Below are 13,100 nucleotides of genomic sequence, written 5' to 3'. Positions count from 1 at the left end.
GAAGTTGAAGATTAGACAATTTAAGAGTTACTTAATACAAATAATCTTGAACTCATATATTGCAAATTCAATAAGTGCATAATTTACTTACCTTAAAATTGCTAGTCCAACTCACTATGAAAACCAATCAATCAAGGAATTTTTGCTCATCTCGAAATTCTCACTATATCAGGCAAAAATGTTAAGATTAGAGCAGCATAGTTTCCATTAATTATCTTGAGCACATTGGTTCCATAATCTAGAAATTACAAAGCTTTAAGCTTATCTAGAGAGATCAAGGCTGTGTGGATCATTAATTCTTTCAGCGAGGGCTTTAAATTTGACTCCATGGCTGTATATTGATACAGATCATCCATCTAATGGAAGCTCCCCACAATTGACAATTCTGCAAGGCAACTCAGGGCGATCGTATCTGCCTGTCTCCTGGGATTCGAGCTTCCGTACAACATCCATTCCATCAATAACATTCCCAAAAACAACGTGTCGATTGTCCAACCATGGAGTCTACAAAATGCAAAGTAAGAGCATTATGATTATATTTAAGCAAAAGATTATTCACCTTCACCTAATACAATTGAGGTTTAGATCTTTCAACTATGAAGAAATTTTTTGGGTTCAGCAGTGGTTGAATAATCAGAAGTATCTACAAGCCAGACCAATACAAACAACAGCCTGCACCAGACATTATTTGCAAAAAGGATGGGGATAAGGTCTGTCAAACCTCCTTTTTTTTTTTTTTTGCTTGAAGCAGGTTCGGCAATCAAAAAACTCCACTCCACCATATTCAATGTTCCATTCAAATACATAACTAAATGTATGCCAATTGGTCAAAGTAAATAGGTGTATCTCACAGGCGCGCGCGCATCTATATATCAATCTACTGACTGCATCCAGATGAGTATCTTTTAGGCCATTGCATTTCCTCAACCTTGCCTAGGCATAAGCTCTCACAAAAATCAAGGCAGATGTAGCAGAATCTGGTCTTCATGCATGTTGGCAAATAACTGAGAATACACTCAATATGCTAGGTCAGACTTTGTCTTAACTGTGGAACTAACTAAAGCTAAAGGTTTCCTCTTCCTACATCCTTTTTAAAAAATGGAAATAAGTTGTATCATATCACATCCAGATTTTCTTCCAGTATCAGTGTCATTCTTATCAATTTTGGTAGGCCAATCTGATGAGTTCATTGATGGGCTAGTATGATGGTTCTAATGATATGTGTGGTGCAAAAGAATGACATATTAACTGACTCCTTCATTTGGCAAGTGACCAATGTTCATGGTTTATTTATTAAAAAAATAGGTTGATCCACAGAGTAAAGTTTTCCAAGAAAGCTTCAATTTCTGTAAGGCGTTCTGAGTGAAGCATTATATCTCAAACTCACCGTTTCTACTATATTCATTCTATTTCTACCATCACTAGAAGCACTAAAGGGGCCTCTGTGGTGGAAGGAAGCCACATTTTCCCTTGAAAATGAAAAGGATATGTCAGTAATGTAACAGAGAAAGGACGCATATGTTGTACCTTAACTGTGCAAATAAAGAATTGGCTGCCATTTGTGTTTGGACCCGCGTTGGCCATGCTCAACACCCCTGGTCCAACATGCTTCACTGCAAATAATTACACTAAAAATATCAGTACTTCGTATACAACATGAACCTGACCATTTGAAGCTGAGAAAAGACAAGATGAGTATAGCATTCTTCACTGAGCATGTATGAAGGAATTGAAGTATTCTCATTTATTCTGAGGATTAACACTCACAGTTGAAATTCTCATCTTCGAAACTACGACCATAAATACTGATTCCTCCAGTGCCCTGCAGCCAGTTTACATCATAATTTTGTTGGACATGGCATTGTACTTAAAAAACCTTCCTCCTCCCCCCCCCCCCCCCCCAAAAAAAAAAAAATAATAATAATAATAATAATAAAAAAAAAAATCAAACCCAAGAAAGGAAAAAGAAAAATTGCTGGCACATAGAGAGCAAGAGAGTTCACATTTCCTTCAGTGAAGTCCCCTCCTTGGATCATGAAATCTTTGATAATGCGGTGGAAGTAGCATCCTTTGTAACCATATCCTTTCTCCCCTGTATGCATTATTTTGGAATAAATTCAAATGAAACATTCAATTCACTGTAAAAAATTTCTACTAGCAATAGCAATAACATTATCCAAGCATTTCTTGATAAGTCAATGTCTCAACTGCAATGTCCAATACCTTTCTAACAACAGAGGAACATGGTGAGATTAAAATCACCTATACAGAATGTCCAACATTCAAATTTTACAGCAACTGATAACTGCTTTGACCATTAACAACAATGCCCATATCTAGCAACATATACATGTTTCTAAAATCACAGAATTGCTTTCTTCCTTGACAGTATTACTAACACAATACTAGAGGAAGTAAAAAACAACATGAATTTACCATGTTTTCTTACTAATGGCATAACTTAGGGTTAGATTGATATTAACATGTCTAAAAATTGAAAGGACTATCAAAGCAGAGCTTGCCTGTGCACAAGATGCGAAAATTCTCAACAGTTTTTGGAACAACATCTCCAAACAGCCCCATAACAATCCTACCAATTGGTTCACCCCCAATGTCTACATCAAAGAAGCACTTGGTTGTCACTTTTGCTTGCAGCTCTAGATCCTAAAAAGAAACATCATGTTAGGGGTTAGAAGCAAACCAGGAACTAACAACAATAAAAAAGAAAAAATGGGGAGCAGAATGAGTAAAAGCACTACATATATGAGTTGAAAACTGTAGGGGATTAATAATGCATCTTTAGATGATAATTCCACAAAAATATTCCTAAAAAATGTTATCAGGGTTTCAAACAGAAAAATGACTAATGGTACTGTATTTCATAATATATATATTATTAGCAAAATGGTAAATCAAGATGACTTGGAACCTCTTCTTTTTATTATTTTGTTATAGATACATGACAGTGAAACTATTGCCCTCTGATTTTCTGATCTAAATCCTGTGGCCATGTTCACAGAAATAATTCATTATGCAATTCACTTTTGCAGTAATGAATTATTGCAAGTAACAACTTTACAGAAACTTCTCCCCTGCACAACCTTCTTCTTAGAAACTTGATATAAAAACTACAAAACATCCATGGCACATAGAATCAATTTCACAGAACTAAAACACCTTCAGCTACTTGTCATCACACAGCAATAGAAATAGAAGCAGTACCTCCAACCTGACCAAAAACAGAAACAGAAATAACAAAACAAAAATAACATATAACAAAAGTTCTGCAGAATAATAGCATGATAGCACATCCAACACTAACCACCAACCAGGGGCGGATCCACCATGGTTTCACTGGGGGGACAATTGACCCCTTTGCAAATTGTCAGTATTAACTATCTTCGCAAGCATGTAGCTAACGCCCCCTCTTCTAAAAACAATAAGAAACCTAACCATCATGTTAAGGAACTTCAAACCTCAATTCAACATAAGCAATGCCTTATATCTATAGCTATAAAGAGCACTTATTTTTCTGTGCTCACCATATTACCCTCAATAATGGGGAAGGCTGTCTTAGCAGTTAGCACCACCAAGGGGGTATCATTGCTAAGGTATGTCCCATGGTATCATGGTTTCAGGCCCAGGCCATGACAAATGGCTACTGATATCATACTGAAACCACAACAGTGTCATAGAGACGTTCGATTTGGGACTGAACAGGTTTTGGGGGATGGGAATCTGATTTGTATAGGCTGAACTGTTAGACAGTTGGCATTTTAATTTCATCATATTGGTTTATTGTTTTTTATCAGTTTTTTCAGTTTCTATTCCCTTCATTTTCTCTTTTGACTTTGTTAAAGTTAGTTGCTATTTTTCTGAAGTTAGTGGCTGCGTATGGCTCAGATAATGGCAGCATTTTCTCATCAGTTTTACCCACTATGTTTAGTGGCAAGTCTTTAGGAAAGTTGGTTATTTTCCTTGTATATAAAGACTGCAATCAATGAAAGAAGTATGCTGGTTTTTTTAATCACTTTGTGTCCTTGTTTCAATTATTGCTTCTCTGTTTTTTCAACATGAACTCACCACATCATCAGCGAGTTTAGTATTAAGGCATTAACCAAATCATCTTCTTCATTGAAATTGAAGTCATTATTTCAGTTAAGGACTTCATTACTGGTTAATTACCCAACTTTCAAAGAAGTGTTCATCCAAATAATGACCATTTTGGCTCTGAAGAACATAAGAACTTATTGGACAAGTCCACAAGTTTCACCACAAGCACATTAATTAACCTATCAAGTTCAATCACAAGCTGGGTTCGGAAATTATTTCCCAAACCAGCTGGGTTCCATAATTCGAATCCGTAAAGAACAGGGTTTAATGTTTAGTGATTAGAAAAACAAAAGGCTAAGTCCAAAGTGATGAGCTGTGGTACTTACTTTCACCATAGAGTTGATGCACACCAACCTTCGGCTTGCAACTGAAGGCAATTTGGAAAGTTGTGGAAGGGAAAAGCCTGATGAATAGTGACATCTTGATGTCAACGACACCCCTGAGAAGGCCAGGGTTTTTGGTTGAAAATAACTTGGATGCAAATGTTTTGTTCCAGAAACCATAGTTGGTCTTGCAACACTCAAAACATCTCCGTCAGACCAGCCCTGAAAAGCAATAAATTTACAGCTTGCATGAATCCTACACAACACAAAAGTTCGAAGAATAAATTGTAGCAGCTTAAGAGCTAGCCAGCCCATTTAAGGAAAAGCAACCCTTACATTGAAAAGAGGTTGCTGGTCAACTCTTTCCGGATAGAATGTGCCACATGCTTAATGAAAAGGATCTAATCATGAAACTAAAACTCAGCCTTTCAAGGTATTAGCAGGTTTCTTGCTTTTTTTTTTTTTTCCTATGGTGACATGAATATTTAGCAATATTTTTTCTTGGTAAATATAGCGTTTTACTTAAACGTTTTTATTTTTTTCGGCCATCCACATTGTGAACAGCATTTTAAGAGAAGGGAACCATTTCTAGGTTTGCACAAACTATATTCACAAGAAAAGCAAGTAAAGGCTCCCACCACTAACAAATTCAACTGTAAATGAAAATGCTAGATGCACTGATACGCTGTTAGAAATGTAGCAGGAGTAGGGTGTAAAAACCAATTAAAAAAAAAAAAAAAAGCATTCCAAAAACCTAAAGATTCATCTGAAGGAGCGAGTACGAATATCCCTATTAGTGTAAACTGCGGCCATTCTAGTTGCGAGAAAGCATTAAACCACGTAGAAATCGCAGCAGTGTATCGGTTCCATTGATGCAATACAACAAACGAATATAGAAATAGAGAGAGAAGCATATGATAGAAGCGGCCGGACCTTGGACCGGAGATGCAAACGCGGAGAATGCGCCGACACCAATTGGAGCCCCGATAATGGAGAGGCCATGGCCGACTACTACGAGTCCTCGTCTGGTCTTTGGTTTCGAAATTCGAACTAAGCTTTCAGCAGAGGCGTCCGTATAGGAAAAGGATAAGGCTCCTGGTCGGCACCACTCTGCACAAATGGCGGGGTTGGGATTTGATCACGATGGGCTTTGTCCGGGCGATATTTGCATAGGATGTTCAAATTGCTATTATTAAAATCAATTCTTTATTCAAATACTTTAATAACTTATTGAATTTTGGTACTTTTCCATACAATCTTACCCAACACCCTTACACACAAACCGAATGACAAAAATACCATTCAGTCAATTACAAAATATCTCTCTTTTCACTTCCTCTGCTCCAGCAACTATTTTTTTGTTGCCGACTCTTTCGTCATTGGCTTATCTCTCACCACTGCATCATCTTTCTCGCTGCCACCTCTCGTCACTGCATCATCTCTTTCGTTGCCACTACACATTCCTCCATCTATTGTGATAACAGAGAAAAGGATGTGCAGCGACAACAAAAGGTTAGTTGCTAGAGTAAGGGAAAGGAAGAGAAAAAAGAAGAATGAACAAAATTTTACAGTATATTGTGATATTTTGATGTGTGTATGAACCTATATGTACAAGTAGTAAAATCCTTATTTATTATAAAATTTGTTTATAAAAAGTTTAAAGTTCATATGATTTTGAAATTAGTAGAGGTGTCTGTCAATCCAATTATGTGGGTGATTTAACTTGTTGTCTATTAACATAACTTGATATGATCTATTATTATAATAAGCAATTTGTGTCAACATAACTTGAATATATAGGATTATGTTAAGTTAAGGATATACAACCCGTGATCTAGTCCAACACTCTTACGGGCCAACAACTCATGGCATGGCTCAACAAGACCAATTTGACCCATATGAATAATTTTTTAAAAAAATTATAAAATTAAAAAAAATTAATAAACCAAGTAATCTTTATAATAATTTAAATTTTGAAATTAATATCATATTAAATATTTAGTTGATTAGTGGTTACCCTTTAAAACATTAGACACTATTCTTATTAATAGTATTACAATTGATTGCAATAAATTTAAACTATATTTTCAAAATTATAAGTCCAATTTAAAGATTTAAAAATACCGTCAAGTCTAAATAGTCTCACTAGTATTTTAAGAAAATAATTGATGAATTATGGAATGTATGTAAATGTTAACATTATAATAATAACACATAAGAAGAAAAAATAGCAACACATGCAAATAATTCAATCAATTGTATTTTTCTTCAAAACTTATAATCAATTCAATAATAAAATACTTGAAATTTCAATTCAATCGCAAGGAATAGCTACCGATGAGAACCCTTCAAATGCACCACAAGTTTCAAACTTTAAATGCACTTTTTTTAATCAATTATATATTTCCTCATTTGACGCAATCAAATGAATGGTAAAATGTTTAAAATTTCATGATTCAATTGCAAAAAAATTCTTGCAAATGCACCACAAACTTCAAATGAATGCATTCATTTGAAATTTAAACTTTCAAATTTCAAGTTAAGGATCTCAATTTGTTTGTTCTGTTCAATATATTGTGATCTCTCATTTAATATCATTTTTTTGCTATTCGACTTTTGTTTTAACTTTGCACTCTAGTATTTTGTATTATTTATATTTCTTACTATAAGTTTAAACCCTTAATTATTTGATTATCATAAACATTTATTAATGATCATCCAGCCTTTATCGATTCTAGAGTGCCTGTAAAAATGCTTATCGCAACTGAAATTATAAAAAACTTTAGAAAATCAATAAATTTGACAATTGATTGTGATTTGTGAGTAAATTTATTATAAATAAAATAAATGTAAATAGTTTGGAAATTGCAATTTAAATTTCAAAACTGAAAAGAGATGAATCACCAAAATAATTGAAAGTTTATTTAATTTTTTTTAAACAAATAAAAATATGTTTTATTTATATTTTAAAATACTTGTAAATTATTTTTTTAAGAAAATCAATACATTATTTTTTTTAAACATTTTTTTAAGAAACATTTTAAAATACTTGTAAACATTTTTAAACATAAATACTCCCGTTTGACCCAAAACCTAATCCACTAAGACTAAGGCCAGCTTGGCCCAGCAAGACCTTTTTATTAACACACGTGAAAAAATGTATAATATAGTCGTAATAAAATTTTGTATACAGATAATAATTTATTGTGTTAATAATTATTATTTTATATTTTTGTGCATAAAAAATCAACCTATAAGATTTGACACTTATAATTTATTGTGGTAATATTTATTATTTTATATTTTTATACATAAAAGTCAACTTATAAGATTTGACACTTATAATTTAAAATTTGACATTATTTACAAAAATAATCTCGAGTATATACGTAAGAGAAAGAATATTCATATTGTTCTGATTATTTTCAAACTCAAGTAATACACACGTGTAAGGATGCAGGACGCGCACTAAATTGTCACGATCACATTAAAATTTGTGATATAGAATATTTATATAAATTTATTGAGTATGAATACAAACATGATTTAAGCCACTACATATATGAAATAACATAACGCAGCCAACTTCATAATTCATAATCTGCACAACACCTAACCTCACCTACCACGGGGGTTGAGTTGTAGTCCCCCCTAGTGCTAGGTAGGTGGTAACACTAATAAACTTGAGGCTCCAATTTGTGTCTCAATCGAACATAATTAGATAACCCCGAATGCACACAAGAGACTTGACATCGACGTGCTACCATTATCTCAAACATCGAAACGATGATCTGATCACAAGCTTCAACAATTCTACATTGTTGAGGCAACGTCTGCCCTACCGAGTATTAACGCAGAGTTGGGGTTTGCTATTTTGAGTCTGTCCATGTACATTATTGATATGAGAGAGAGGTGATCATATCTGAATATGAGGTATCTATAGCTTTGAATTCATATCTATGTTTCAGGACCATCTACATTACATCTATATCACTACAAATTGTTTTTTTTTTTTTTGGGGGGCGGGGGGGTTTACCAGCTTTACATAAGATAAAAAGCAAGCTTTAACAGACGCTGTTCAACGCCTGAGATCATTTATCTATCCTAATGTTGTTGCAGAGATGACCAAGTTCAGGCCTTGCATTCATCCACAATGCGAACTTCATCTCCGCCGGGGAAGTGCTGTAAAGGTAGGATCTAAATGTGATGAGGAAGAAGTATCTCCTGCAAACACACAAAAAGACAAATGTTAGCATAAACAACTAGCCCTGCCCTGGCCTCCATCCCTTCACAGTAATGTAAAGTTGTTATTATTATTATTTAATTTTTCAATTTGGCTGATGGTTGACATGGAGATGCATGACTGAACAGTATTTCATGACATATTGGTAGTGCAGATGCATAAACAAGAGAAATTTTTAATTCAGTGGAATAAATGGGCTAGTTATCTGCAACTTCAAATCCATTTAATTTTGGGTTAGGACGACAATGCATTCGATAAATTCATATCAACGATATCTTACAGTCATGCAATGGACATGACAGTTTTGTGGACTAGCTCAACCAATAGAGGCATGCAGAAATAAGAATCGATCAAATGCATGCAGTTACAAGATTGCGTCACCATCTGAATCAAAACCAGGGTCCACACAAACTGCTGCCTTTTAAGTTACAACAATATAGAAACTGCATTTAGGGTAATCAACTTGACCTCAAGTGAATCAGAAGCAAAAGCTCTGGCAAGATTAACTAAATTTATCCCTATCAATGGAACCCGAGGCCACTTTCATATTAAAAGAGAGGATGAAAACATAGTTCCAAGTAGCTAGAGCTGTTAGATAACAAAGTTCCAAGTAGCTAGAGCTGTTAGATTTCAGCGCTTCATCTTAATTGGGAACACAAACCTACCTTAGGGCCTTAATGCCCATATCCATAAGACATGCTCGTTGCTCATCGTCGCCATCTGGAAACTTCTCGAGTTCCTTACTATAATAAAGGATATCATCTCGCAAATGGCCAGCACCTGCACACCTGTACGTCCAATCCTTTTTATTAGGTGCTAGTACAGATTAAAAGAAATAAATGTGCAGCCTCAATGAAATCGGTCAAAAGGAGCATTTGTATAAAATGTGTTTGGTTAGGCTACTCCCGCCTATACAGAAAGAATATGACCATTGTCATCCTCCAAACTAGAAAAAAGATCATTTATATTGATTTGTCTTTCAGAAAAGTAGCAATAATGACAAAGAGAAGACTCCATTACCTTTACCTCATCTCCACCCATGCCTTCTACTAAATTACATGTAAAGAACCTATCTTTCCCAAAAAAATTGGTGCAATTTTGTTCAAGAAAAGAGTTACATATTCAAGAGGAAGAGGTCCCTCAAAAATCATGCTTAGAATTCTTTTTAACCTAGGTAGCATTCAAGTCCAACTTTTCCTATCCTCATTCTAACTGTCCCAGGTCTGCTCCTCTTGCTCCTACTGTCCTACATCTGATAATCCTCATACTATAGATTATTCCAATCTTGCTATTGTGCTTCGAAAGGGAGCTAGGTCACATGCTCAACATCCAATATCTAACTCTTTTCTTGTCAGTCCTTATTGCCTTCCTATCATGATTTGTCTTCCATATCTATGACTGCAAAGATACAAAAACACAACCCAAATGGAGGAGAAATCATGGCCCAGGAAATGGAAGCACTTCGTAGAGATAATATTAGGAACTTGTACATTCCACTAGGGAAGAAACCCATAAGGGTGCAAGTGGATATTCACTTTAGCATAAAATATTGAGATTGTGGACATGTGCAATCCAAGATAAGGTAGCAATAGGATATTTTTAACTTACAAGATTGTAAGACATTTGAACATCTGTAGCAAACATGAACTCCATTACACTCGTGTTCTCCTGTTTTTCATTAGTGATGTTTTCCCTTGAGGCAAACCTTAACTGGATCCTCCATCTTTTAGTGTGAAATTTCTTTCTTTATGGTGACCAGATGAGAATCTTTCATGGATATTACACAGGCCTCTCTCTCAGCCAAAAGGGAAGGTGACATTATGAAAAAGCATAGAGAACATTATTAACAACCTCTGAAAGGAAGGGTTTGGGAGATCTGCTGGAGCAATGCATAAGCATGGGAAGACAAAATGATAAGTTGTTATAGTGATCGAAAGAGGAAATAGAGAGCACAAAGAGTAATTTCAAACTAGTCTCATTCTTTCCTTCATCACTAAGATGCACCAAGCAAGTCAAGAACAGCTCCTTTGGTATATTCTATAGATGTTTTACTTAAAATGAATGAAATAGCAGATAGACAAAAAGAAGTATCTTCCTGTAACCACACAAAAGGGAAAATGAGAAGTGTTTGTTCAGACTATGAATACAACTCTTTTGCATCTTCGAAGAGCCTTCTGTTTTCTTCTCACCAATTGTACCACAAAGACAAAAAGGGTACTAGTCCAAGCAACTCTTTCTCAGCACCTTGGACAACCACATCTCACAAAGTAAATCCTTCAGTGAGTCTGACATCACTCATTGAACACAAAAAACAGAGTAAATGAGACTACACTTAGTAGGCAATAAAACAGTGAAGAAAGAAGCTTTGATACAGACATGGATACAGACAAGGACAAGGAAACAAACATGGACATGGTAAGTTCGAAAAAAAATAAAAAAGAAAAAAGGATATACAGATACAACAGGAATACTGTGAAAAGAAAAACTAATTTTCATACTTTTATTAACAATGTTCATAAATATAATAACCAAAAACAAAAGAAAAAATATTGAAAAAGTATCAGTAATCCAATGAAGATACCATTCATTTTATAACAATGATAGCATATAAAACTATCAAAAATACCACTACTCCAACATAAAGAAACCATTAAATCAATACTAGTGGTATATTCTAAAAAGAATCTCTGTAAAACATGCAAACAAAAATAATCCCTTCCCTTGATCCACACTTAAAAAGCACATATAGGGATAGAAGACACTAAAAAAATATGACATGGAAAAGTGATGACACGGAAGACTAACAACACAAGGAAAATGTTGGCATATATTGTGTGTAGTGGGTATAGCTTCCAAATTATTGCAATATTTTGCAGGAACTTGTGTCACCTAAAAGATTAATTTTTGGTGCAAACAAGTACAGATAAATACATAAAGAGGCCAACCACCTAAACTCCAGTTAGACTCAATTTGCCAGACCAGAGTCATAGCCACCATTATTGCAAATAGTCTTTCTTGAACATATCTGAGGACCAGAGTCTGCAACAACGGAGGGCTAATCTTACCTTATAAATAAAAGAAGAATTTATTACGAATTCAAGTCTGTTTGCTAACTTACAGAGAAAACTATGTCCATTCACTTTAAAAGTTCAGATCCAGAAATATATTTCAGCCATGACAAGATTTTTCACATATATACACTGACTGCAAGATGCATGACCTTAATGGAGTGGCAAGATAAAGTAACACATAATCTCTTTTAATAAGTAAAATATAAATAAAAATATAAATGCTATGGCACCTATTGCAATAATAAATGAAACTATGTAACTTGTCATATTTTATGGCCTACATGATGTTATGGTATTACCTGCAACTAGGTAAAACAAAGTTTGATAAATTCAGTTAAATTAACACAAGAAAGACAAATAGAAATGTGTTGATGTGAGAAAATCAAGAAGAAAAGGAAGGCATCGTTCAAGGAAAAAGGGAAAGGAAAGCAGCGTTCAAGGAGAAAAGGAAAGAATCCTTTCCCACGTCTGTTTCCATCATGCTGTTAGGAAGTTTCTTAAAATCTTCTAAATCTTGTTCTTTTGAATAGTTTTCTAATCTCAAATTAGGTTACTTTCCTAAATGTATTTTATGGTAACCCTCTCTGTTGTAATATTTTCTAAAGCTGTAAATATTCTACCCTATAACTAGGGCTGTTTGTGAATAAGATTATTAAGCTTTCTGTCCAAAGTTTACATGGTATCAGAGCCAAGATTCTGAAAGAATTCCGGCCTTCATTGCCCTCCTAGTTCTGTGTGCTTCTTTTGGCCTTCATGGCCATTTTTCTCAAGTAATACCTACTGTCATGCCTTCACTGCACTACTCTACCCCATCTATCTCTTCGAAATCATGTCTGAGATTTCTGAGATTGCCCCATCAGTGACCTCGGGAGAAATTAACACCTTTGATACTCCATTGGGAGGTCTACCCACTAGCAATCTACCCCCGGGATGCACCCATCTTACCGGTTGGATGGACGGAACTATCTGCAGTGGGCTCAGTTGGTAAAAACCTTTCTAAAGGGATGGGGAAAGCTCGATCATCTAACTGCTCCAGGTTCTTGTGCATCAGATCCCGGATTTCCAGCATGGGATATACAGGACTCTATGATCATGTTGTGGCTACGGAATGCTATGCAGCTGGAGGCTAGTAGAAATTATATGTTTTTATCCGCTGCTAAGGATATATGGGAGTCAGTTAGACATACCTACTCTAAAATCCAGGATGCTTTGGTTATTTCTTAAATCAAAATGAAATTGAGTAGTACTAAGCAAGGGGCTCTAACTGTTACTGAGTATTATAACAAAATGAATGGCTATTGGTTGGAACTTGATCACTACCAAAACATTAAAATGGTATGTGGTAAAGAT

General features: G+C 34.9%; 2 protein-coding genes across 4 annotated transcripts in view; both read right to left on the bottom strand.

Annotated features, from left to right (window-relative positions):
- Nucleotides 1–157: 157 nt before the first annotated feature.
- LOC127789903 (uncharacterized) lies at nt 158–5,591 on the bottom strand. Its single transcript, XM_052318992.1, has 7 exons — nt 5,370–5,591; nt 4,440–4,658; nt 2,523–2,664; nt 2,004–2,092; nt 1,768–1,822; nt 1,528–1,613; nt 158–504 (listed from the first exon to the last, which is right to left on the bottom strand). Exons 1-7 carry the CDS (start codon nt 5,436–5,438, stop codon nt 349–351), a joined length of 816 nt encoding a protein of 271 aa, XP_052174952.1. The 5' UTR covers nt 5,439–5,591; the 3' UTR covers nt 158–348.
- A 2,845-nt stretch (nt 5,592–8,436) lies between these two features.
- LOC127789885 (uncharacterized) overlaps nt 8,437–13,100 on the bottom strand; it is a 72,711-nt gene continuing 68,047 nt past the window's right edge. For 2 of the 3 annotated variants that reach the window (XM_052318953.1, XM_052318962.1), the window contains 2 exons: nt 9,345–9,467; nt 8,437–8,660 (listed from right to left, as the gene is read on the bottom strand). In XM_052318953.1, coding sequence (XP_052174913.1) covers nt 8,528–8,660; nt 9,345–9,467 — 256 coding nt within the window. In that variant the 3' untranslated portion in view covers nt 8,437–8,527. Of the gene's footprint in view, nt 8,661–9,340; nt 9,468–13,100 lie in introns of all 3 variants that reach the window. The other variant, XM_052318971.1, reaches the window with a different exon arrangement.

Source organism: Diospyros lotus, chromosome 1 (genome assembly GCF_014633365.1).
Source record: "Diospyros lotus cultivar Yz01 chromosome 1, ASM1463336v1, whole genome shotgun sequence".
Classification (NCBI taxonomy): Eukaryota; Viridiplantae; Streptophyta; class Magnoliopsida; order Ericales; family Ebenaceae; genus Diospyros; species Diospyros lotus.
This window is presented reverse-complemented; position numbering and strand designations above follow the sequence as displayed.

Bases quoted from the DNA above. Each gene is read 5' to 3' on its own strand.
- LOC127789903 (XM_052318992.1), bottom strand. From the start codon at position 5,438: ATGGCCTCTCCATTATCGGGGCTCCAATTGGTGTCGGCGCATTCTCCG. The intron at 4,659-5,369 runs GTCCGGCCGCTT...ATTGCTTTTCAG, and splicing joins GTTTGCATCTCCGGTCCAAG to GGCTGGTCTGACGGAGATGT. The intron at 1,823-2,003 runs GTGAACTCTCTT...AACTGGCTGCAG, and splicing joins GGGACTTCACTGAAGGAAAT to GGCACTGGAGGAATCAGTAT.